We start from the raw sequence: 23,351 nt of genomic DNA, 5'->3' as shown, positions 1-23,351 counted from the left end.
CCAGTGGTGCATTTGGACACTTGAATACAGCCATGTGGATTCTGATATGACAGTTATATTAGCTGCCGGGGAACCACAAAGGATTGCAGAATCCTTTTGACAGTGCCAAGGTGTGCTAAGAAAATCCCTGGAGCATTTCCAAGGAAAGTCTGAAGTTGGTATAGGTCAGTTGTCATTTTTTTCAAAAACATACATGCACAGCTCCCTGATGGAAATTGGATAACCTCAATGAAATGAACTTGTGGCCTCAGCTGACTTGCTGTATTGGAAAAGTGTCTGCAGCCAATAAATCTGGGTGAAAGAATCCATACAGAATTCATTGAGAGTTAGAGGCTGGGTAAGCAGCAATGTTAGGTTCAGTATGTTTCATTCACTGACCTACATATGAGTAGAGCCCCCAGTGTAAGCGGATTTCTCTTGGCAGCACTTCTTGGAAGTTGAGTGGGGAGTAGTTGTAGGAGCCAAGACTGTTACCTATACTGTCTGAGGGCTGTTCCACACATGCATATTGACTGTTTGGTGACTGCTGCATCACTTTGCATGTGTGAGCGAGACGTCGTAGATTGAGCTTTCATATGTCTCCTCAAACACAAGGCTTTTCAGTGCAGTTGGGTCATCAAGTGCTGAGAGAAAGTAATTACTAGAGAAGTGATGGATGAATCAAAAACTGATCCACTGACCATCATTTATTTTCCTTAGAATAGTTTTATCCCATTTCCCCCCTCTAATAAGGACTTAAGGTGGCTTACGAATTGAGAAGACCCAACGCCATTGATCAAATTGGAAAACATTAGTAAGATAAAACTTGCAAAAGTATCCACCACCAATGCAGCAGAGAAGAAGAGAGTTAAAAAACAAAACAAAACAGATCCAGTCTTGTAACCCCAGTCTCCAAGTAGACGTTGCTTCCTCCTGGTTGCCACTGGATGCTGATTCATTGGAGCCAGTGGTTGATTCCACCAAAAATGAAACACTTCGGGTGATCAATATCACTAGATACTAGAAACTGCTGCCTCCCAAGTGTCTCTAATGCTCTCATTGCTTCAGACATCTTTTTAGAGTTATCTTGCACATTACAACTTCCCTCTCTGCATACAACAAGGTCCAAACTCATCAGGCTTCTGTGTGCCTGGGAATTCAGTTCCCCACATCAAACTCCTGGGGCTGTTGGAGAGTCTTTGTGATGGCCATGAGGACTTGGAAATGTGTGAACGGGTTCTCAGGCCCGAGCCACCAAGAAATGGGGTTGAACAGATGGAAGAAGCTCGTCATTTGATGGAAAAATTCTTCCCTGGTAGACAGGAGCCTAAGCATGTGTGCCGGAGAGCCTGCCTAAAATACAGGGTTGTTTCAGTGCTGGTTACACACTATATTAAAATGTTAATTTGATGACACAGCAAGTCGTAGCATAATGCAGCAGAAGTGTTACTTTTGCAGTGGTCAGTGAGAACAGGAGAAGCAGCGACTCTTTTGCCTCCTTGAGGAGTAAGTCAGCTCACTAATCCCACAGCCTGTTCACATGTGAGAGAGCTCTTAGGTACATTGCTGTGAAGGGTATATAATCTTGTATCTAGGCTGATTATTGGTGAACTAAAATTATGGTGTTACTAGCTGCTTTAATAAATCTCAGTATTGTGGAAAATAATCTGTAGGAAAAGGTTTGATTTGCAATGCCAAAATATCTATAGAAAAAAATGTTGCATCCAAGCTGCTGGGCATCTCAGGGGCAAGGATAGGTGACAACAACTTGGAAGCCTGCAGGGATTGATGGAGAAAGACTTGGCATAGCTTGATGGGAGCCTCTTGCTTTTGTCTAATTGTATATACAAGTCTGTTGATATATGATAGATCTCACACTGTCCAGTTCCCATAATGGATAATTATTTGTTTAGGTGTACTAAGATGAAATGTGGAAAAAAATTAGAAGAAAAACTGTTTATGATAGGAAAACATTTTGATATAGGATCTGATGTTATGGAAGTGATTCCTTGGGAACCACTTGTTCCCTAATCCAAGGGGACTTGGATTAGGGTGGTGGTGCTAAAAACCTGAGCGAATAATTTCTCGCCATTTAGGCAGGTGATTTAAGTGAGAGATACTTAGCCGGCTTGCACTGTTCTCTGTGCATTAACCTGTTTCCTCAACATTTTGTTTGGCAGCTTGTAGACTACAGAGTTGAGTTCAGTAAATGGTGGGTGACGGAGTTCAAGACAATCAAGTTTCCTTCCCAAGGAACAGTCTTTGACTTTTACATTGACCCAGAAACAAAGAAATTTGAGCCGTGGTCCAAGCTCATCCCCAAGTTTGAATTTGATCCAGAAATGCCATTACAGGTAAGTGGCTGCCTTTATCTGTATGTAAAATAAACAAAGGTGCCAGGTAGACATTTGTGAACACATTGTCTCTGTTAATTTGTGTTCATTTGCACTGAAGTGAGAAAACAACACTGATGTTTTGCCTGCTAGAACAGCTTTACAGGTAATTGTTTAGCAGGGACGTGGGGCCTTCCCTATGCTCCAGTCATCTGTGCCTCTGCTGTTCATACTGTCCCCATTATTATTGCACTGCCTGCTGCTCTGCTTCGGCTTCTCCTTTTAGACTGGGCTATGATGACTGAGAAGTGAGGAGTTATTGTTCACTTAAAGGAGTGTGCTGGATCGTCCCTTCTGCGTGAAAACTTGATGGATGGCTCTGTCCAAAATACTGAAATTGCAGGACACTGAATCTTCATTTTACACGATGTGTATTTCTAGTTTCCACAGTTGCAGAGAAAGGGGGGAACTGAGGCTACAGTGCACTTCTAACTGCTTTCTGACAGCATCAGCTTTATTGCAGTGAATTGAAGTATGTGTGAGAGAGAGGAAGGGAAAAGAAGTGGGGGAGAGAGAATTTGGGGCATTCTGATAATCAGGATTTCAGACTGCAAATAATAAACACCCTAACTAATTCAGATATTTGATTTTTTAAAGCCAGTCTTTGCATTAAGCAAGGCATCATTTTAAATGTTTAGACCTTTAGGATTGGGAGACCTGACTTATCCCCATTCACATCTGTTTGTTTATTTCCTTTTGATGGAAATTTAGCAGACTTCCACAGAGATTATTTGCCCTAAGTTCAATGCTTTTGGGAAGTGTTTTTCCACCCTGCTTCCATACAGTATCATGGTCCATGTATGCACCTCTCACACTCCAGAAGGTTCCTTGGGTTTTTCCTGATCTTTCTTAAACCTGTTTTGCTCCAGAGTTTTGGAAAAAATCACAGTGAAGCCTAGATCACTGCTGCATGGGTGGGTAAATCCAGATTTTCCAGCCTACATGGCCACCATCTTCCCTAACCCCTGTCCCCATGCCAGCCGTTTCCTCCCCTGTCACTTGGTTTTAAATTTTTTTTAATCAGCACAAGATTATTGTTATAGCGATATGTTGTTATAAAAATCAGTGTAGCAGATTCTTTGAATTCTGAATTCTTAGCGTTCATTTTTTCAAAAAGAAGAAAAAAACTGATTTCATAAGGGAAGAGGCTACATACTTACTTACTTTTTTAATAAATGAAAACTGTGAATTTAGAGAATTTGCTACATTTTTGTTACAATGATATAGTGATATAACGATATTTTTATGTTGATTAATACAAAATTACAAAAGCTCTGGTGTCCCAAGGAGGAGGGGTGACCACTTCTCGGGACTGGGGCACAGAAACCTGCCACGTGGGGGCTCCGTTAGGGATTTAACTGCAGCCACAAAATCTCATCACCATGTGGAAGACACCCTTAGAAGTTTCAAAAACATTTTCAGGCAATGGGAGGCAAAGTCTACTTAACCAAAAGACTCCACAGATCTCTTACTGTGGCATCTGTGGTTCTTAGCTGAACTTGAACATAAGAACATAAGAACATAAGCAAAGCCATGTTGGATCAGGCCAGTGGCCCATCCAGTCCAACATTCTGTCACACACAGTGGCTAGAAATCCAGTGCCTTCTAAAGGACTGTCAGTGAGGCCAGGACACCAGAAGCCCTCCCACTGCCTTCCTTCCAGCACCAAGACAACAGAGCACCACCTCCCCACAAAGAGAATACCATCTATCTCCTGTGGCTAATAGCCACTGATGGACCTCTGCTCCATATATTTGTCCAGTCCCCTCTTGAAGCTGGCAATGCTTGTAGCTGCCACCACCTCCTGTGGCAACGAATTCCATGTGTTTATCACCCTTTGTGTAAAGTAGTATTTTCTTCTATCTGTTCTAACCCGACTGCTCAATAATTTCATAGAGTGCCCACGAGTTCTTGTATTGTGAGAAAGGGAGAAAAACACATCTTTCTCTACCTTCTCTAACCCGTGCATTATCTTGTAAACCTCTATCATGTCTCCCCTCAGTCGTCTTTTCTCCAGGCTAAAGAGCCCCAAGCGCCTCAATCTTTCCTCATAGGGAAAGTGTTCCAACCCTTTAATCATTTTAGTTGCCCTTCTCTGTACTTTTTCCAGTGCTATGATATCTTTTTTAAGGTGTGGCGACCAGAACTGTACACAGTACTCCAAATGAGGCCTCACCATCGATTTATACAGAGGCATTATGATACCGGCTGATTTGTTTTCAATCCCTTTCCTAATAACCCCTAGCATAGCATTAGCTTTTTTATGGCAGTCGCACACTGTGCTGACGTTTTTAGTGGTTGGTTTTAGTTTCAGTAAGTGGGATGATTTTATGCATTGGTCTTTTTGACATTATGTGCAGAGGCCTAGAACAGGTCTTGTTCCATCTACTAGAGATTAGACAAATATAATTATGGCAGAGTTCAGTGAGAAAACTGCATTCATCACACCTTAAGGGATTAATAATGCATAATATACATATTTGCAGGCACCTAATGTTATTGCATAGTAGTATCCTAGAAAAGCCCAGTATAGGATATGGGTTTTTAAATCCTGCTCTGGGGTTGCCAGCCTCCAGGCAGTGACTGGAGATCTCCTGGTATTACAACTGTTTTCTATGCTACTGAAGTCAGAGAAAATGGCTGCTTTGGAGGGTGGTCTCTATGTCATTATACATCACTGAGGCCCCTCCCCTCCCCAAACCCAGCCCTCCCTAGGCTCCACCCCCAAATCTCCAGAAATTTTCCAAATCAGAGCTGAAAACCCTATCCAGCTACCATGAAGCATGCTCCTGCAGCTTTTCTGTTCTGCTTAGTCCTGTTAGTCCTGGCTTAGCCAGCCAGATTTTTTGCACCCTGCAATAGTACTTTGTTCTCTTTTTTCTGGGCCAGGATGTTCCCAGTTCACAAGGGATCCCGGGAAAACCAGCATTCATTTACTGTGATGCTGTTGAATATACTCTGCATGGCTTTATTGCTGTCTAGGGTGATGGGATTATTAAAGTCTCTAAATGGGGTCATATGAACAAAATGTTTGGGAACCACTGCTTTCCACAGATTCCCAGGGAAATATAGTATGTGCATGACCTACATTACACAGCAAGATCTTCTTGTGGTTCATGGGAAATTCCTAGGCCCCTACAGTAGTTGCAGGTTAAAGCTGAAGACAATAAAGCTACTGGTGTGATTCAGTAAGGCAAAGGCATAGTAGAGGCGTTTCTGAGAACTCAGCAACTTTACACTTCTTGACACAGAACACTTTGGAGAGGATTTCCAAATCAGTCAGCTTTGCCTAGAGAAGTATATGTTACTAGCCTCTCCAATCCATAAATTGCTGCTTGGGTTCCCAAATCACCTTATTGTTTCATGAGCTGCATTGATCATGTACGTCAACTGTTCCCACATTACAAAGATCTGTATCTGTGGCTTCATTGCATATATTTTGAAACATACTAGAAGCAGCCTTACGTGTGCTAGACAGTGTCATGCTAAAGACCAGCTGCATTCAGCATTCCTGATTATTGTCAGCTAGGAGGATGGTGGGTCTTGGCCTTATATCACTCAGTGCCTTCTACCAGCTATGCATTTCTGGCCCGGTCTTGCCTAGAAGTGTACTGAGGTCATTAATTCCTGTTATTCTCTGCTCAGGCATGCCTGGTACATACCAACGAAACTATCCGAGTGCGTTACTTTATGGATCATCTCTTGGAGAAGTGCCGTCCAGTTATGCTGGTGGGAAATGCAGGCACAGGGAAGTCTGTGATTGTAGGAGATAAGCTGTCCTTGCTGGATTCTGAGGAGTACATGGTGAAGAATGTTCCTTTTAATTACTATACAACATCTGCCATGCTTCAAGGTAAATCAGCAGGCAAAATGGCAGGGATGCGACTAAATTTAAAAGGCGGTTGCTAAAGTGCGGACCTACAAATTCAGGGACTAAATTGCACTAAGAGATGTTCAAAATAAATATATACCCCAAATCAAAAGGAATCAATAGAGGTTTATAACTGTCTGGAATAGCTAAAAAAGTGTGGAAGTTTTTTAAAAAAAGTTATTTACTTGAAAAAAAGACACAGTAAATGAAAGCATAACAATTACAACTCATGCAGAAGATTGCATCCGGTCAAGTGGAAGTATAATCCAAATGTAAAGGAAAGAATAAAATCTGGCAAATTAAAAGGTCACAGTATAAGTCAAGCTCAAGAAAATCTTAAGTAGCAGCTAGCTAAGCAGGTAAAAATAAAGATGCTTTTAATGCCTGAAACAAAAAAAAATCAGGCTTTTGAACCATCAGGGTCTAATACTTTAGTAATGGTCAGAAGTACAACTTTGTTACGGAAAGAACCAGTCAAATACAGGGTTAGTTAATACTAGTCCTGTCACGGTTGGTACATGCTATTCTAAAACTATATGAGGTGATTTGCAGAGATTGAATCAGTACTTTTTTCTGCTGTACTTAGGATTGGGCTCATGCTGGAGGTGACTGGATCCTGTCAAAAGGATGTGTGTGTGCAGGAGGAGTGATTTTCACCAGTCCCCACTCCCCCAGCAGCCCTTCTCTTATGCTGTTCTTGGGCAGTCCCCATCCTCCAGAAGTAGCTTTGTGGGGGTCATTTTGAGCTTTAGCAGGAGAGGAGCAGGGACTCTTAGTCATGGGATATCCAGGTCAGGCCCCCAACTGGCCACAACCCCTTCCCTGACAGAGCGGGAAAGAAGAAGCTGGCTGAAGCTGGGCCCTCCTGCTCCACTGCTTGGGCAGGTAGGTGGTAGCTGGCTACCGCAGTGGTTTCTGCATGCATGCACACCCCACCCTGTCCAGGACTTAGAGGATACAGTGCTATGATTCTGGGGCCCCACTCTGGAGGTTTGCCCAGGGCCCCCAAATCACTAAGACGATCCCTGGGAAGGAGGGGAAGTAAGTTCTTTCATGTACTGAAATTTTAAACAAGATTCAATCCAACAGAGTGAAAACAGTGGACCAGTCAAGCAAATAAGGCAGCTCTCAAACTGTCTTTTGAATGCATTTGTAGATTTATATGAGCAGGGCTTTTTTTCAGCTGGAACACAGTGGAACGGAGTTCCGGAAACTCTTGAAAATGGTCACATGGCTGGTGGCCCGCCCCTGATCTCCAGGCAGGGGGGAGTTTAGATTGCCAGCCGTGTGGAGGGTAATCTAAACTCCCCTCTGGAGATCAGGGGGCGGGGGCACCAGCCATGTGACCATTTTCTCCAAGGGCAACCCACTGAGTTCCACCACCTTTTTCCCCAGAAAAAAAGCCCTTTATATGAGTAGTATTGCCATTGTTTTAGTTTCTAGCTCTGTGTATGCCATGTTGATCTATGTCACTGCAAGGTGTGTAAAACTACTAAATCAGAAACATTTTCTCATGACATCATCATACTCATCTTTAGGGGTGTACACCAAGAAAAATTCATTATGCTTTCATATCTGGTATTTGAGAAGGAATTTTTTTCCTAATTGCTTATGCTCATGTCAATCATTGCTGTTTTAGGATTCAAATCTGTGTGATCTTTCGGGTTCAGGGCCATTGCTTCAATGGGGAATCTATTGGAAGGTCTGGGGCACCAAAGATAAAGATTGGCACCAAATTTGCAAAGAACATAGTAATTCCTTTAATTTAAAGACCCCCTAAGTTTCAAGGAGAGTGAGCAAGAGGGTTAGATATTTACAGACCCCCAAAGTAGATTCTTCTCTGCTCAGCAGCACTTTGCTCTACTGATCCCTAAAATGGTGGTTAAATGGCATTCCTAGCAGGAGAGTTTCAGCCAGACACCATCATTAACCTTTCCATTGAAAACTATGTTTGCCACCCTTCCATGTTATGATCCATTCTCAAAGGGAGGAAAGCTTCCTTTTCAAACCTCTCAGCCCTGTCCAAAAGAGCTGCCATTATTCCCTGTGGGGGACATTTTCAGGGGTGCTGGAGTGGCTATTTTTCAACCAAATGACACCAAAATTGCAGCAAAGTTACTGCTGCTTGCCCACTAAAGAACTGCCCTCAGCTGTTACTTGCAGAGAAATAAAGGGCTCAGCCCAACGAAGGAGGAAACAAAGGAGAATGGCAGTTCTCTTCAGTTTGCCTTCAGCAATGTATGGGAGATCTCTGTGCACCTTCCTTGCTATGATCTGGTTGGAAGGGAGAAATGCCATTGCCCAGGAAATTAGTAGACTCAAAAACATGAGCTCATGCATTGTTGGTACACACCCAAACTTGGCTGGGGTGGGGGGCAGGAAGGATTGTTCAGGGGAGGGAGTTTTGTAATTGCCAAGCATCCTCCAGAAAATTGTGGTAATGATCCAAATCAGTGATTCTGGTGTATATCTTCAGCTCAAGAATCCCATAATGTGCACTTCTGTGCATCAGTTCTTGTGTCACTAAAATGAGCCCAAACTATGCAGATGATGCTTCATTCAATGAGTTCCCCAGGCCTGTTTTACGGAGAGATATTGCCCTTCACACTTGGGGAGTGAGTGGGTGTTTGGCAAATACTACTGTGTTCCAGTGCTTGAAGAGATGAGATCCTTTCCCTTCCAAAGCAATAACATGTTTGATTTAGGTGAACATGAAACCCCCAGAACTAGGTGTAATTTCAATAGTTTGGGGTTTGTCCTGCACTCCACTTACTGGGCCACTGATTTCAGTGAAAGACCTGCTCCTGTTTGGCCTGCTTCTAGTGCCAGAGGAAAGTATAGCAATGGGTGAAGAGGAGCACAAATGGATACAAGTCATTGACTCCTTTCCTCTTCCTCCAATCATGCAAACCAATAGCTTAGGTGATAGGTAGTAGGTGAGGGGGAAATAGAGCCATCATCCCAGCCAATAGCAGTCAGGAGTAATTCCTGGCTCAACTAAAATTCCAGATAAAGAGTACTTTCACTTTTTTTCCCCAGAATTCCATTAACTTGAGGTCCAAAGTCCACTAAAATGGGAGGATCTCAATTGCTGAAGGGAGAATCTCATTTGCTAAAGGTCATATTTTGCAAATGAATCCAGTAATTTTCTTACTTTCACATTTGAAGATATAACATTGTAGTACAGTGCTGTACTAATTTCCATTGGCAAATATAGATGTTTTTTTGAAAAGATTATATGCATATTTTATTCCAATAGAGGGGAAAAATGACATTGGCACTGGGTGCTGTAATAAGGAAAGGTGCTATGAATAAATATTCAGTCCCCAGGCCTCTTGAAATCTTAAAAATTGCTTGGACTCCCCAAATGAAAAGGTGTGTTACCTTTTCAGTGGTAATCATACTGACTATGTAATGTTTGACTAGGGCCTTAGATAGTGAGGGAATTTTGGGGGGCCTTTTGTTTACAACAGATTTGTTTCGCTGTACTTGAACATGCTAGTTAAATATTTATGAGTGGGGAAAGCAGCATATGTGAACATGGGAACACCAGTAATTCATAACTTTTGCAGCAACGGAATAAATAGTTCTAGCTAGAAATATAGTATTTTTGGCAGAGCATTCTTATAGCTTCTGTACTCGTGAATAATCCCAACTAGAAACCTGCCCGTAGTTTGGTAGGTGCCAGAAATAAACAACAAGGCTTCATATTAGGATATCCATGTGTGAAATGAACTGAGGGGTCTTATTTGTTTTTTCCCTGGTATCACTGCTGAAATATCTATATTACTGCTATCTGTTGTGTATATTGAAATGTTCATAGGACCATTGGTGTTTTTGTGCACATCGGTGTCTTCATGTTTTGCGTACACCCAGCCTTGCTGTCTGGGAACGCAGTGCTTTTTACTAATGATGCTTGCCTTACATTTATTTATTATTTAATACTGCCCTCTCCACCTCACAAAAAGATGCCTAAGGTAGTTTACAAATAATTAAAAGTAAGTATCAGCATATAAAACATCTAAAAGCATTGTAACAATAGAAACAACAAAAGTCACCATCAACCACAAGCCGCGTAAACAAAAGAAACTATATTGTCCAACATCCCGTCTTTCAATAAAAATTAATCATCAAATCACCATCCAAAAAGCCTTCTGAAACTGAACCATTATAAAGGCCTTCATAAAAGCCAGTAGTGTATGCTGCCTGCTCTGGCAAGCCATTCCGAAGGGTTAATGCCATAACTGAAGAACCCGACAACTAGGAGGAAGAAGATTGAATGGTCCTATAGGGAGGTGCAGCAAGGAAGAGCTGATGGGAGTAATGTAGGTGGCATAAGGTGTACATGTTGTGATCTGTGAGGTCAGGGAGTTCCTGCAGTTTAATTGTTCATGGTATCTCCTAGTTCAGGGGTTGTGATTCTGTGTCGGAGACCGGGAAAGTGCCCAAGCCTGTGACTGGCTCTTGATCTCACTATATATAAAGGTTCTGAATGGCATATGAGGAAGTGTATCTGAAAAGGCCCACAGTTGCCTGGAACATTTGAATGGGGGGGGGGGGGAGAAATGTCATTCATGCCCAGTAATCCCAGAAGCAGACTTTTGTTTGTCTTTTGGGTCAGACTGATCTCCACTAGAGAAAGAGGAAAACTGTTTTCTTCAAATACAAACAGATATTTAGTTTAGTCAGCCCAGTTCCATTGGAACTGCTGGTGGCAGAGTTGCTCAGAAGCAGGGTGGCCTCGCTGAGTTCGGAATGAGTCTGGCTCCTTTTGGTGTTTCTGACTAGTAGGATAAAGAACCACAACACATATTTATTTCAGTACCAGTGGGGAAAGCCACTTCTTGCTGTCGAGATTTATAGAGATAGATGGAGGCCTTTTCATATTTACTTGTACTGTGAGCTATGACTTTAGACTGGGGCAGGAAATTGGAATAAGTTATCCATTGTGTGGGTATGTGTGAGCATGTGCCTCAGACAGTGCTACTGTTGCTGGTGTGTGCTGGACATGATTTATATTCCCTGTGCCTTGGTTTATGCTGCTAATTTTCTAGATTTACTTGGTTCTGTTTCACAGTTTATCATTTGGCAGCTCTTTCTAACGGTTGTCAGTTTCACTCTTTGAAACCTAACAGCAGGCAGAATTATGAGGGACTTGCCAGAGAGCTGCTGCAGAGACAATGATACGCTTGCCCAGCTTCAGTTGGTGTTTTAGGGAAAGGGAACGATTCTGCCGACCTGCCAACTATACTGCTCCTTTACAGGGCTACAATACTGATTTACAAGAATCAAGAGGTGGCATGGGCAGATCAGATGAATCTATGTTTTGTCAGGATGAAAATCAAAGTAAGGGATCTGGTTGCTGATGGTCACTTCCCTTTTGCATAGATCAGAAGTGTGACTTGATGGAAAAGTACTGAAATTGACAGGTGTGAGCACGTTGAGCCAATTGCTCTATATATCAGATATAGCCCTCAAGCCAGAAATACTACTTTTCTTTTGCCCTCCCCACTTATCAAGCCTAGTTCTTGTCCAGTGAGACAGGCTAAGATAAGAGGTAAGGCAAAGCATGGCAGAGGCCAGGTAAAGATCAAGGCCAAACTGGTCTGTGGCTTGTTCTAGCTGTTTAGTTTATTGAACATTCCAGATAAGATTGTTGGAAAACTACTTCATTCCAGTGTTTTCTGTCCCCCCTCCCAATATCCTTCAGACCTTACAGTACAATTGCAGTGCAGGGTTACTCTTCCTTTACAATTTTCTCCCTTCTTTCTCCTTCCTTTTAGTCAGACTGGTCCTCTCTCTGTCTTTCAGCATTCATTAGTCAGTTGTAAATTACCAAGGTAGGAGAAAGAGTTGAATACTGTTTTCACTTTGCAGGCAGCTAATGCCACTGCTCACTTACTTTATTTTTTGTGATCATTATTTCAAACTATTACAGTCTTAATACAGTTAAAGAATGAGTAGTGACTTTGGCTGACTACAAAGTGAAAAGTACCCCATGAGTGCTCGGAGAGAACCCCCTGAGTACAAATTCACATTACAAAGTCCTCATGTCCAACTTACTGCCGTAAGGACTTTCAATGAGATGTCCTGGGAGTTCTGAACTCAGAACTTAATTTCCAGTCGTGTGTGAAGAGAGACACTTGAGTTTTAAAAGACAGAGGCTCTCAAAGGCTCTGTCAGTTTCACCTCCCCTTCTGGGAGGGGAAGAGAAAATTAGCAAACGTTCTGAGGAGCAATCTTTGCTGGCTCTGTAGAGACGGGAAATTGACCGAGCCTTCTGATCTGTCTTTTAAAACTTGGATTCCCGGCTAATGTTGTGTCTCCTTTGACTTGAGCATCCTTGTGTAACAGGTCTTGTGTAGAGAGACTCTTAGTTCTTACATTCTTAAGACCTATTATTTTGTGCTGGAAGAGGTGGTGGGAGGCCTTATCCAACAACTGTTTATGATCATAGAAACTCCCAAGCACTCACAAAAGGCTTTTCGCTGCCATTCATCACATTTCCCATTAGTAATTTCTAATCTGCACACTCAGGATGTGTGCTTGTTTAAATTAGCGTCTGTGCAAGAGAGCTGTGTGGGTAATTGAAGGTACACAGGATGGGATGAATAACTTCACACTGGAGGAAGGCTCTGTGTGACAGGCAAGGCAAGAGCTTTATGTTCCCACAAAATCCGTTGCCCTGTATGGTCATGGAGCTTAACAGATTTCCAGATGCAGTTAGTTGTAGAACATAATGCTTCTAATCCTGGAAAGATTCAGTAAAAGGCCGTTGAGCCTTCTAAATCCCATTTCAAGCTATAGAGCCTTGTGCAAGGCTTCTTCATGTGGCAAATTTGCCCCAAGAGAATTCCAGAAACCGACCCCGTCAGCCCCAGGGAAGCATAGCAGATGCCTAATAACCCTCAAACACTGTGACTGTTTATTCCAGTGTAATTGGGATCTAACTATTTCTGTGCCAGAGACATGTGGCCTTTGATATTATTGTGAGAAGCATTCTTAAATTAAAATGCTGCTTTTACAAACGTGTCATTTGATCTCTCAGTAATTGCATTTCATTTTGATATATCTCTAGCATACTTGTTAAATCCCTAAAAGGGGTATTTTCTATGTTAATTAAACTCTAATTAAATGCTTATTTGAAAGACTGTATCTCACTTCCCAAGATTTCAGATTTTGGAGGGGGGTGTTATTGAAAGAGTGAGATTCTGCATTGACAGAAGTGTTATCTTCCATACACTACTTCAGGTTCTTTTGTGCCACAAACTGTCAGAAGATGGGAACTCAGATGGATCCTATACCATGGATGCTAAATGGCATGCAAAACAAAAAGCATTTTTAATAACCTTAAATTTGAAATCTGTTTAGTGAAAAGAAAATGATAAATCTCCTTTTAATAGCTCGGCCTTGTGATTATTAATAAGTTAATTATAAATTGTAATATTCATATGTTTTAAAACTTTTTATTCTTGCAGGTTCTCTGCCATGATGACAAAGAGCTTCTAAGAGCAGCTGTTTTGTAATGCAAATATAAAAGTTTATAACTTTTGATGTATGTAAGATGGTACCAGTGGGTTGGATCCTGCAAAGATTTCCACAGATGCAAGGAGGGGTGAAGATTTTGATTCACCTCTTATGGCAGCCAAAATCCTTCTGAAATAGCTTGGAGGGGATTGGAAGTCTTGGGGTGGATTGGAAGACCCCCACTGAAGGGTTAGATGTGGGGGGGCTGGAAGAATCCCATAGAAGGGGTAGATCGGGGGAAATTGGAAGATTCCCACAGATAGGGTAGATTGGGGGAGATTGGAAGATTCCCACAAAAGAGGTGGATTGGGGGAGATTGGAAGATTCCCACAAAAGAGGTGGATTGGGAGAGATTGGAAGATTCCCACAGAAGAGGTGGATTGGGGGAGATTGGAAGATTCCCACAGAAGAGGTAGATTGGGGGAAATTGGAAGATTCCCACAGATAGGGTGGATTGGGGGAGATTGGAAGATTCCCACAAAAGAGGTAGATTGGGGGAGATTGGAAGATTCCCACAAAAGAGGTGGATTGGGGGAGATGGGAAGTCTCCCATAGAAGGGTTAGATTGGAGAGATTGGAAAGTCTCCCACAGAAGGGGTAGATTGGAAGTCTCCCACAGAAGGAATGGCCCCTCTCCTTGAACCAGTGGAATTCGATGTGGGATCCAAGCCAGGGGTCTTTTAAAACTCAGATATGTGAATCTGGGGGTTGATACAGAGATGACAACCTTCATAAGTGAAGCCTTTGTTACTGTGTTCATGAGAACTGATAATTACAAAAATAAACATACACCTTTCACCAGATGCCTCTCAAGTGTGCCACATATGGGACAGGGGCATCCAGAAGTATCACAGTCCTGTTTGTCTTCTGTCTTCCTGCTTAGTCCTCCCCAAGGAAAAAACCTACTCCTGTGAACATTACTTCTTTTCATGTTGCCTTAATGAGTCCCACCCGCTCTGGCCTAGGGCTGGTACATATGGCATGAGGAGAGGGAATTACTCAATAAAGCCCATTATAACAGTGGCTTTCATAAATTCAGCAATTGAAGGAAGGATATATTGTTAAGATATTGCACTGATTTCCCCCAGTCCTTCTGCTTAAGGCTCTAAATTGCCTGAGGCTCCTTTTCTTTGACATCTATTTTCTGTTTCATTTGTTTATGTGTGAGATTTGGCACTCTGAGTGATGACTTGAGAGAAGCTGGTATTGTACAACTTCTAATATCACATCAGACAAACTGTACCTTTTGGTACCACCATTTCAGTTTGATGAATGCCATACAGCCTAAGTGAATCCTTCATCTAGATTAGCTTTCTTGGTCACTGGCTTTGAACAATATTTGTTCAGGTTAATCTTCCATTCTTTAAGCTGACTTGTTTTAAATTTGAATAGTCTGTATACAGCCTCAGACAGCTTGTCACTGATCATCCAGGTAATAAGTAATGCGAACAGAAGTCCAAATACCTAATCATCTAACTAATCTTCTTCCCAAAGAATGTGCATCTCTCATGCACATCTCATGCATACCTGTAATAAGCGTGAAACATATTCACATGTTTATTACAGGTATGCATGCCAGGGAACCTGGATTGGCTAACAGTCCAAAAAACTAGATACAACACTGCAAACAGAAACTCCACATCCAGTTCCTTTTTTTCTTTCCATCACATTTTGTAAAAAAAAGTAACATTTATTTATGTTATTTATAGTCTGGCTTTCTCACTCAAGGTGGATTACACAGTGTAATTCTATGATGAACAGCTGGGGTATTTAATAAGCAGTACAATAGGGTATAGATTGCAGAAATTTGAAAACAAGCAAAAATACGTTCCAGAGCTTGAAACAATATTGAAACAAAACATAAGCCATTTAACATGCCATAATAAACAATAGTGCCTGCGCACAGTAGGGTAGTCTACAGTCCCTATCCCTTTACTGAAGTATCCCTTGGAGGCATTTTCTTACAGCACAACCCTGTTACCTGTGTAAGAAAGCCCTCCTGAATAATTTGGTTTTGCACGGTTTACAGAAACATGGCATCCATCATGTCACATGTTTTCCCACTTCTGCTCCACTTCATTAGCTGATGCGTGGGGTGGGAAAATGCACAATGTGATGATCACATAACATGTTACGTGAAGGCAAGGAGCAAACTGGATTTAGAGTTGATGCTTACAGTAACATGCTCATGATTTAGTGATACGTACGTCTTTCCAACTCTCTTCCAATTTTTAGCCTCTGAGCCACATCACATTCAATGTTTAAATACTGCATAAATTTGGAAACTGTTAAAGTCTTGTTTATGACATCAACTATTGTAACCTTCTAATTGGTCTTTCTCCTGTCTTAATTTTTGTGTTTCTGTAACGTATAATTATCACTATATCCAACTCAACACGGAGGTGGCTGCTCCATTGCAAGTGTTGGCTGGTTTCTAGATGTCTTGGAGTACAAAGTTGCCTAGTTATCAGTCTTGTAACATTGGAATTAGTACTGTGACTTTTAATGTTCTGAGCCTTTGTCTCTCTCAGCTGTTCTTGAGAAGCCACTAGAAAAAAAGGCTGGAAGGAATTATGGTCCCCCTGGCACCAAGAAACTTATCTACTTCATTGATGACATGAACATGCCTGAAGTAGACACTTATGGGACAGTTCAGCCTCACACATTGATCCGCCAGCATCTGGACTATGGGCACTGGTAAGCTTCTGCTTTTGGTGCAGTGGTGGAAGGAGCCTATGAGAAACCTTCACACATTTAATTCACCATTGTAGGATCACATACCATCTGGTTCCTCTTTTCCTACTGGTAGTATGAAAGAAAGTGAGACTTTTAATCTAGCACTACTTTGGCATCTCTCAGTGTAGCCCTGCTCAAGCAACCATGGCCCATCAACATTCATGCTTTACATTAGTGTTCTTTCTTTGTTAGATTTACTCTCAACTGCAATGTCTCCTTGCACACAGCCCTATTAAAGAGAACTCAAACCCCAGTGCTGTATAGCTGCTTACAGGAGTCCATACAGCATTGCTCCAAAAGAAGATCTGCAGTTACTGTTGTTTTGAAGTGATTCGCTTTATCCTCCGGATGTTGACCCTTTGGGAAAGTTCTCCTTTTTCCAACAGCATAGTGACAGTATTGGTCACCAGTGGCCTGGCATGGTGTTTGACACAGATCTCATATGGATGAGTATTGTGTACTGTTTGACTTTATAAAGAATTGCATGAGCATGGAAAAATTCAGGCACCATGACAAATAGGGAGCAGCAAATGGTCTGCCTTTTACCTGTTTATCATGATTAGACAACCAAACGTGAGCTATGACCTCTTAATCATTGGGCAAGTTAAACCTTTCATACCAGTTGCCACTGACTTTACCTAATTTCTCAGAAGGAAAGTAGCAGGGAGACGAACAAGCTCTCCATTCCTTTGCTGGGCCTACCTTCTGTTGCAAAGGGACCACGACTCAGCACTGTGCAATTAATAACATCTTAAGTGCATCTATACAACTAACGATAAGCATGAACATTGATGGACCATGGTTGCTTGAGCAGTGCTGCACAGAAATCCCTTAAAGCATTAGGTGTAAATACTTGTAACGGAAGGATGATGCTCTCCCTTAAATCAAGTCCATAACGTGCATTACATTACAAACATCTGTGAATTCTAACCTTGTTCCCAAAATCTCACAGCCCATGATGGAGCATTAATTGAAAACAGCTGGGATGCAGCAGGTGCCCAAGACCTACAAGACATACTGCTTGAGACTTGGCAATGTCCAGCAGGCACACTGCTGTTTGTTTGTCACTAATAGGCTGTGATTAGGATGATGCATTCTTTTTTTCTTCTTGCAAAGGTATGATAGAAACAAGCTGTCCCTGAAGGAAATCATGAATGTGCAGTACGTGTCGTGCATGAATCCCACGGCAGGCAGCTTCACTATCAACCCACGCTTGCAGGTATTGCTTGTTCACCTGGCTACCCGTAGTACTTTCATCCCATCTTTGGAAGCATCGATGATTTGGGGGAAAAAACTAATTTAGACTGTGTCTACATGAAGGCAAACTTTATAAATTTGAAAACCGTGGAAGAGACTCAACCCAAGATTTGTTACGAAAACAAATGCAGAATGTGAACAGAAAGGGTGTGTGTAGAAATAACCTAAGGCAGACAACTGTGATATTTGTTACATTTTTAAGTCAAAAAAAAAGATACATAAGTGGAAGTGATGTCACCCAAGCTTGTCTTGCCTTTGTCCCAGACAATCGCTGACAATTTGGGACCTAGTTTGTGTTTGTTTTCTGTCTTGCAGCGCCATTTCAGCGTGTTTGCCCTCTCATTTCCTGGGTCAGATGCTCTCTCCACCATTTACAGCACCATCTTAACACAGCACCTGAAGCGAGGGAATTTCTCTGGGGCTTTACAGAAATCATCACAGCAGTTGATAAATCTGGCGCTTGCCCTGCACCTGAAAGTGGCTGCAACTTTCCTGCCAACAGCTATCAAATTTCATTACAATTTCAACCTAAGGGACTTCTCCAATGTCTTCCAAGTAAGTAGCTTTTCTGTTAGGGTGCCCACTGTTTGTTCCTGTTGGAGAGTGTTCCCCTAATTAGATCAGGCTTTGAAAGTAAAGCAGTTGATACTGGATTTATAACATTATTTATTTGAAGTGCTATTCCATGGCATGGCAAGAAAAGAAAATGGCAGGATTCATTGGAAAATGGCTGAGATTCTTTATATAATAATAATAGTATTCGATTTATATATCGCCCTCCAGGACAACTTAATGCCCACTCAGAGCACTTTACAAAGTATGTTATTATTATCCCCACAACAATCACCCTGTGAGGTGGGTGGGGCTGAGAGAGCTCTGGAAGAGCTGTGACTGACCCAAGGTCACCCAGCTGGCTTCAAGGGGAAGAGTGGGGAATCAAACCTGGTTCTCCAGATTAGAGTCCTGCCCCTCTTAACCACTGCACCAAACTGGTTTATCTTGTTATCTGTGCAGTTGCCATGTCACAGAGCCAAGCTACAAGTGATGCCTGACACAAGGAGGACACTTGTCGGTTTCCCGCAAGTTTTGACGGCAAGTGTAGGTGTCTTGTCTGATTGCCGCTGCCAGCTCAGACATGCACAATTTCCCCAGTCTTAAAACAGCTCCACAGAGCTGCAGTGTGCTCCATTTGGGGAAACATGAAGGCAAAGGGTGCTTGCTTGATGGAAAAGGAGGGCTTCCCTGGGATCCCCTGCCAGCCTCCTCCCCACTCTTCCTGCCCATGCAGGAATCTGGAGATATCAGTGCTGCTGCTGGCCCCTCTCCAGCTGGCAGAGCAAGTCCAGGCCAGGATCCAGCCAAGGTGCCGGCAGGCATCCAGCTGCTGCTCTGTGCTTGTGATCAGGGCGACTGCGAGGGCACCCAGCTCCTGCTGCTGGGCCCGCTGGCGGCCTCCAGAGTGGGTGAAGAGGCAGCAGCAGCAGCAGCAGCAGAGGGCATGAGCAGCTGCTGCGGAGCCACGGCTGAGCTGCCTCCTTTTGCTTCCTGAGCCGCTCTGCACCTCGCCTGCCCCTGCGCCTGCTTCGCCCAGCCCCAGAGCTCTTGCCCCTCCTGCTTGAAGGAAGGTGGCAGGTGTGGCCCAGGGAAACTTGGAGGAAACTGACAAGTGTCCTCCTCTTGTCAGGCATCACATGTAGCTTGGTTTACAGAGGAGCAGGCTTTAGAAATAATCAACAGTAGATAGGTTTGTCTCACAAGAAGCCCCGAGTTCTGATTATCTTTCTACCTAGTTAGATTAAGTGCCTTTCATTTCAAGCTGGCAAGAAGATAATGCCCAAATTGGTTTTAGGCTATAACTTTCTATTCTGTAATTTGTTCAGTGTTAGATACCAGAAACTCCTTTAACCTCTAATGTCAATGCAAATGGAGACATGTTTGGAGTGGTGACCCTCTGACATCTCTTTTAATCCAACACAGGAGTTCAAGTGGCTTATTGTTGAACGACTTTGAAGATTGCTTTTACAGCTGCTATTTTCTAGTTGCTTGAGATGTTCACAGTTTAAGGGTGTCTTACACAAAATGCATGTAAATTCAAGCCCCTTATAGTTAACCTGCAATACTTTTTACATCTCAGTAATTTCATTTGCTACGTCACGATGAGTAACCTGAATTTCCATTGTGATCCACAGCAATTCACTCATTCATTCTGGGCTTTTCCGCACGCTGTGACTTATTCCTAGTTTTCTTAGCAGTTGATCCACATCAGTATTGTATTTGGCAAAGGTCTTCTGCATGTTTGCCCTCCCTCTGCATGTTTCCAGTTGTGGAGTCGGTTTATTTTCTGCCTTAAATAATCAGGATTTTCCAGGGAGGATGCTGTCATCAATTGTGTCATCACAAGTGATGTAACAGCACCAACCTCTTTAAAAAAATCTTGTGCATGTTCTATATTGATATACCACTAGAGCAGTGGTTCCCATCCTTTTGGATATGGAGACCCACAGGTTCAAATTTGCTTGGTACAGTGATCCAGTCAGAGTCGGCCCAAGGTCTTCTGGTGCAGTAAGTGAAGTATGACCTTGGTGCCCCTCTGGCCTGGCATTCCATTTTCTACAATGGCCAACCATATGGTTTTGAACATTCCGTCACTTACCTCAGAGCAGCAGTTCTTGAGCAGAGAAACTTCAAATGGAAATGGAGTTTATTTGCTGAAATGGAGATTGTTTGCAAATCTGGAACAATGGATCCCCCGGGTTGAACTGGGACATAGGATTTTTCTCGTATTACAGATGCTAATTTTCTGCACTTTTTGTACCCATGCTCTATTAAGCTAATTACAACATGGATTATAGCCAGCTTCCTAACGCTCCAGTTTGCAATACCCCTCTGCCTGGATTATAAGGACCTCTTCCCTTTTCCACTTCTTGTATCTGATGAAGGGAGCTCTGACTCTCGAAAGCTCATACCCTGGAAATCTAGTTGGTCTTTAAGGTGCTACTGGACCCAGTTCTTGCTATTCCAGCCTTTGACCACCCTCTTCTTCTTCATTATTCCCTCTACCCCCTTTAAGATTCCAGGGAACTTACTCTAGTAACGATCAGGACACATTTTACTTGATTGTTTATCAATAAACATGCGTATGCAGTAAAGGAAAAAATGCTAACTAATGTATGACATGGAAGATACTGTGCCCAGGATCTGGTCTTAGTTTCCAAAATACAAGTCAAAGCCTTGCTACAAATAAAGCTCTGAAATTATAGAAGCCACTTCACACATGGTGATTTTCCTACAGAAATTTTATTCTAAATAGGGAAATGGATATACCTGTAAAGTTACCAGTAGCCAGATGACTCCCCCTCCCCATTGTTGCAAAGGCTGGGGAAAGCGAGAAGCTGGCATAGAGGAATATGAGCGAAAGAGAGCAATGCAAACAGCAGGCATGGCTATTAGGGATGGCTGGCCTGCAACCCACTTTCAGAGGCTTTGCGACCCACTTCTGGGTCCCAACCTACATGCTGGGAAACACCGCTCTAGAGGAAGGCTGTTCCATGTCCCGTGCCCTGCTCTTTTTGTTGGCTAGTATAGTTCATGATGATCACTAGTGATTGACTGAAGAAGTGCCGTGATAGTGATTCTCAGATTGATTGTAAAACCAATAAATGCGCATGTACAAGAATCATCATTTCCCCCCACAGAAAACATAAAATGATGGAAAGTGATAGACAAAGAAGTGTGTATGTGTGAGAATCATCATTTGACCATGCAACATAGAAAGTGATATCAAATCCCCCCCAAAATAGAACAGCCATAATAACAGCAGGTATAATGACAAGTACAGAATTTTTATGAAAAGGAGTGTCTTGAACATGCTCTCAGGAACATCTCTGATCAATATACTACTGTCAGTAAAAATATGTTACTGTGTTCAGTAAAAAAACCCAAAAACCTTTGACTACCAATTTAAAAATTCTAGGGTTGTGGCAGCATGCTAGGGAGCTCAATAAACATGCCTGTGGTGCCATCCTTTTATTTTATTTATTTATTTATTTTGTTGGATATATATCCCGCCTTCCCCGCAAGTGGGCTCACAACATCATAAAAACCACAATTTAAAATACAACAAATAACAGTTAAAATCATTAAAAAAATAAAATCAACCGATCTCATTGGACAGTGGAGCAGCACAAAGCAATACAGGCAAGGGACCAGCAGGATAGGTCGACAGCTCCTCAACCACTCTCATAGGCCTGGCAGAGCATCTCTGTTTTACAGGCCCAGCGGAACTGTAATAAGTCCCGCAGGGTCCAGGTTTCAACTGGGAGAGTGTTCCACCAGGCCGGAGTCAGAGCTGAAAAGGCTCTGGCCCTGGTTGAGGCCAAGGACCACCAGCAGATGTTGATCTACAGAATGTAACGCCCTCTAGGGAATATATAGGGAGAGACGATCCCGAAGATATGTAGGTCCCAGTCTGTTAAGGGCCTTAAAGGTTAACATCAACACCTTGAACTTGACCCAGAATTCAACCAGGAGCCAGTGCAGCTGGCGCAGTACAGGTCAAATATGAATCCTAAATGGGGTTCTTGTAAGGATACGCACCACCACATCCTGGACCAGTTGCAATTTCCAGGTCAGTTTCAAGGGTAGCCCTACATAAGAGTGAGTTACAGTAGTCTAATCTGAGGTGACCATTGCATGAGTCACTGTAGCTAGGTCATGGGTGGAGAGGTAGGGAGCAAGTTGCCTGACCTGCCAGAGATAGAAAAATGCAGATCTGGCAACCAACGAGACCTGGGCCTTCATTAAGAAGGAGGTATCTAGAATCACACCCAAGCTCCTCACCATTGATGAAGGCGTGAAAGGCACCCAGTCTAAGGCTGGGAGCCGGATTCCCGAGCTCAACAACCCCCGATCCAGATACAGGATCTCCGTCTTCACAGGTTTCAACTTCAGCCGACTCTGCTTCATTCACACAGTCACAGTGTCCAAAGCCCTGGCCAAGACATCCAGGGCATAGTGATACCTTGATATATTAATATATTGCTATAGGAGCTGAGTTTTAAAAAAGAAACAAAAATAAAACCACACATTATCCATGTTGAAGAGGGAGGAGTGAAAGCAGGGTTTGAGTATGAAAGTTCAGTCATTGAAAAGTGAGGGGGTAGGTGGAACAAAAAAAACCGGAAGGAAACATTACTCATGAGGAACAATGGTGTCTCAGAATTGGTTTTAAAAAAAAGATCGAGGTAAAAGTGGTCCCAAAAGAACCAGGAAAAATGGGGGAGGGGGGAATGATGTGAAAACTAAAGGTGCAAGAAAATGTGTAGAAATTGGGATAAACTGAAGCAGTATGATAAAATAAGTCCATAAGGAAAACGTTCAAGTCTTCATATTTATTGATCTATCTACATCTTTAAATAATTAATGTTAAACCACCACTCACTTCCTGTATCAAAAGAAATTGCAAAATACTTTTCATTTATTATTGTGAGTAATAGGCAGAGATCTGAATGATGCTTTGTGTGTGCCAAGTTTGTTGCATCCGTTTCTCTCTCAACCTGAAATCATTTTCTTTGAAGAAAAAATAGCTT

The 23,351-nt window shown here is 42.5% G+C and overlaps 1 protein-coding gene across 1 annotated transcript in view; it reads left to right on the top strand.

Annotated features, from left to right (window-relative positions):
* Window positions 1-23,351, top strand: part of LOC129327573 (dynein axonemal heavy chain 9-like) — a 262,554-nt gene that overhangs the window by 99,154 nt on the left and 140,049 nt on the right. Inside the window, exons 37-41 of the mRNA XM_054976327.1 lie at window positions 2,160-2,333; window positions 6,018-6,225; window positions 16,302-16,467; window positions 17,623-17,725; window positions 18,079-18,318. Of these exons, the coding sequence (XP_054832302.1) occupies window positions 2,160-2,333; window positions 6,018-6,225; window positions 16,302-16,467; window positions 17,623-17,725; window positions 18,079-18,318 (891 nt within the window). The remainder of the gene's footprint in view (window positions 1-2,159; window positions 2,334-6,017; window positions 6,226-16,301; window positions 16,468-17,622; window positions 17,726-18,078; window positions 18,319-23,351) is intronic.

Source organism: Eublepharis macularius, chromosome 4, assembly GCF_028583425.1.
Source record: "Eublepharis macularius isolate TG4126 chromosome 4, MPM_Emac_v1.0, whole genome shotgun sequence".
Taxonomy (NCBI): Eukaryota; Metazoa; Chordata; class Lepidosauria; order Squamata; family Eublepharidae; genus Eublepharis; species Eublepharis macularius.
This window is presented reverse-complemented; position numbering and strand designations above follow the sequence as displayed.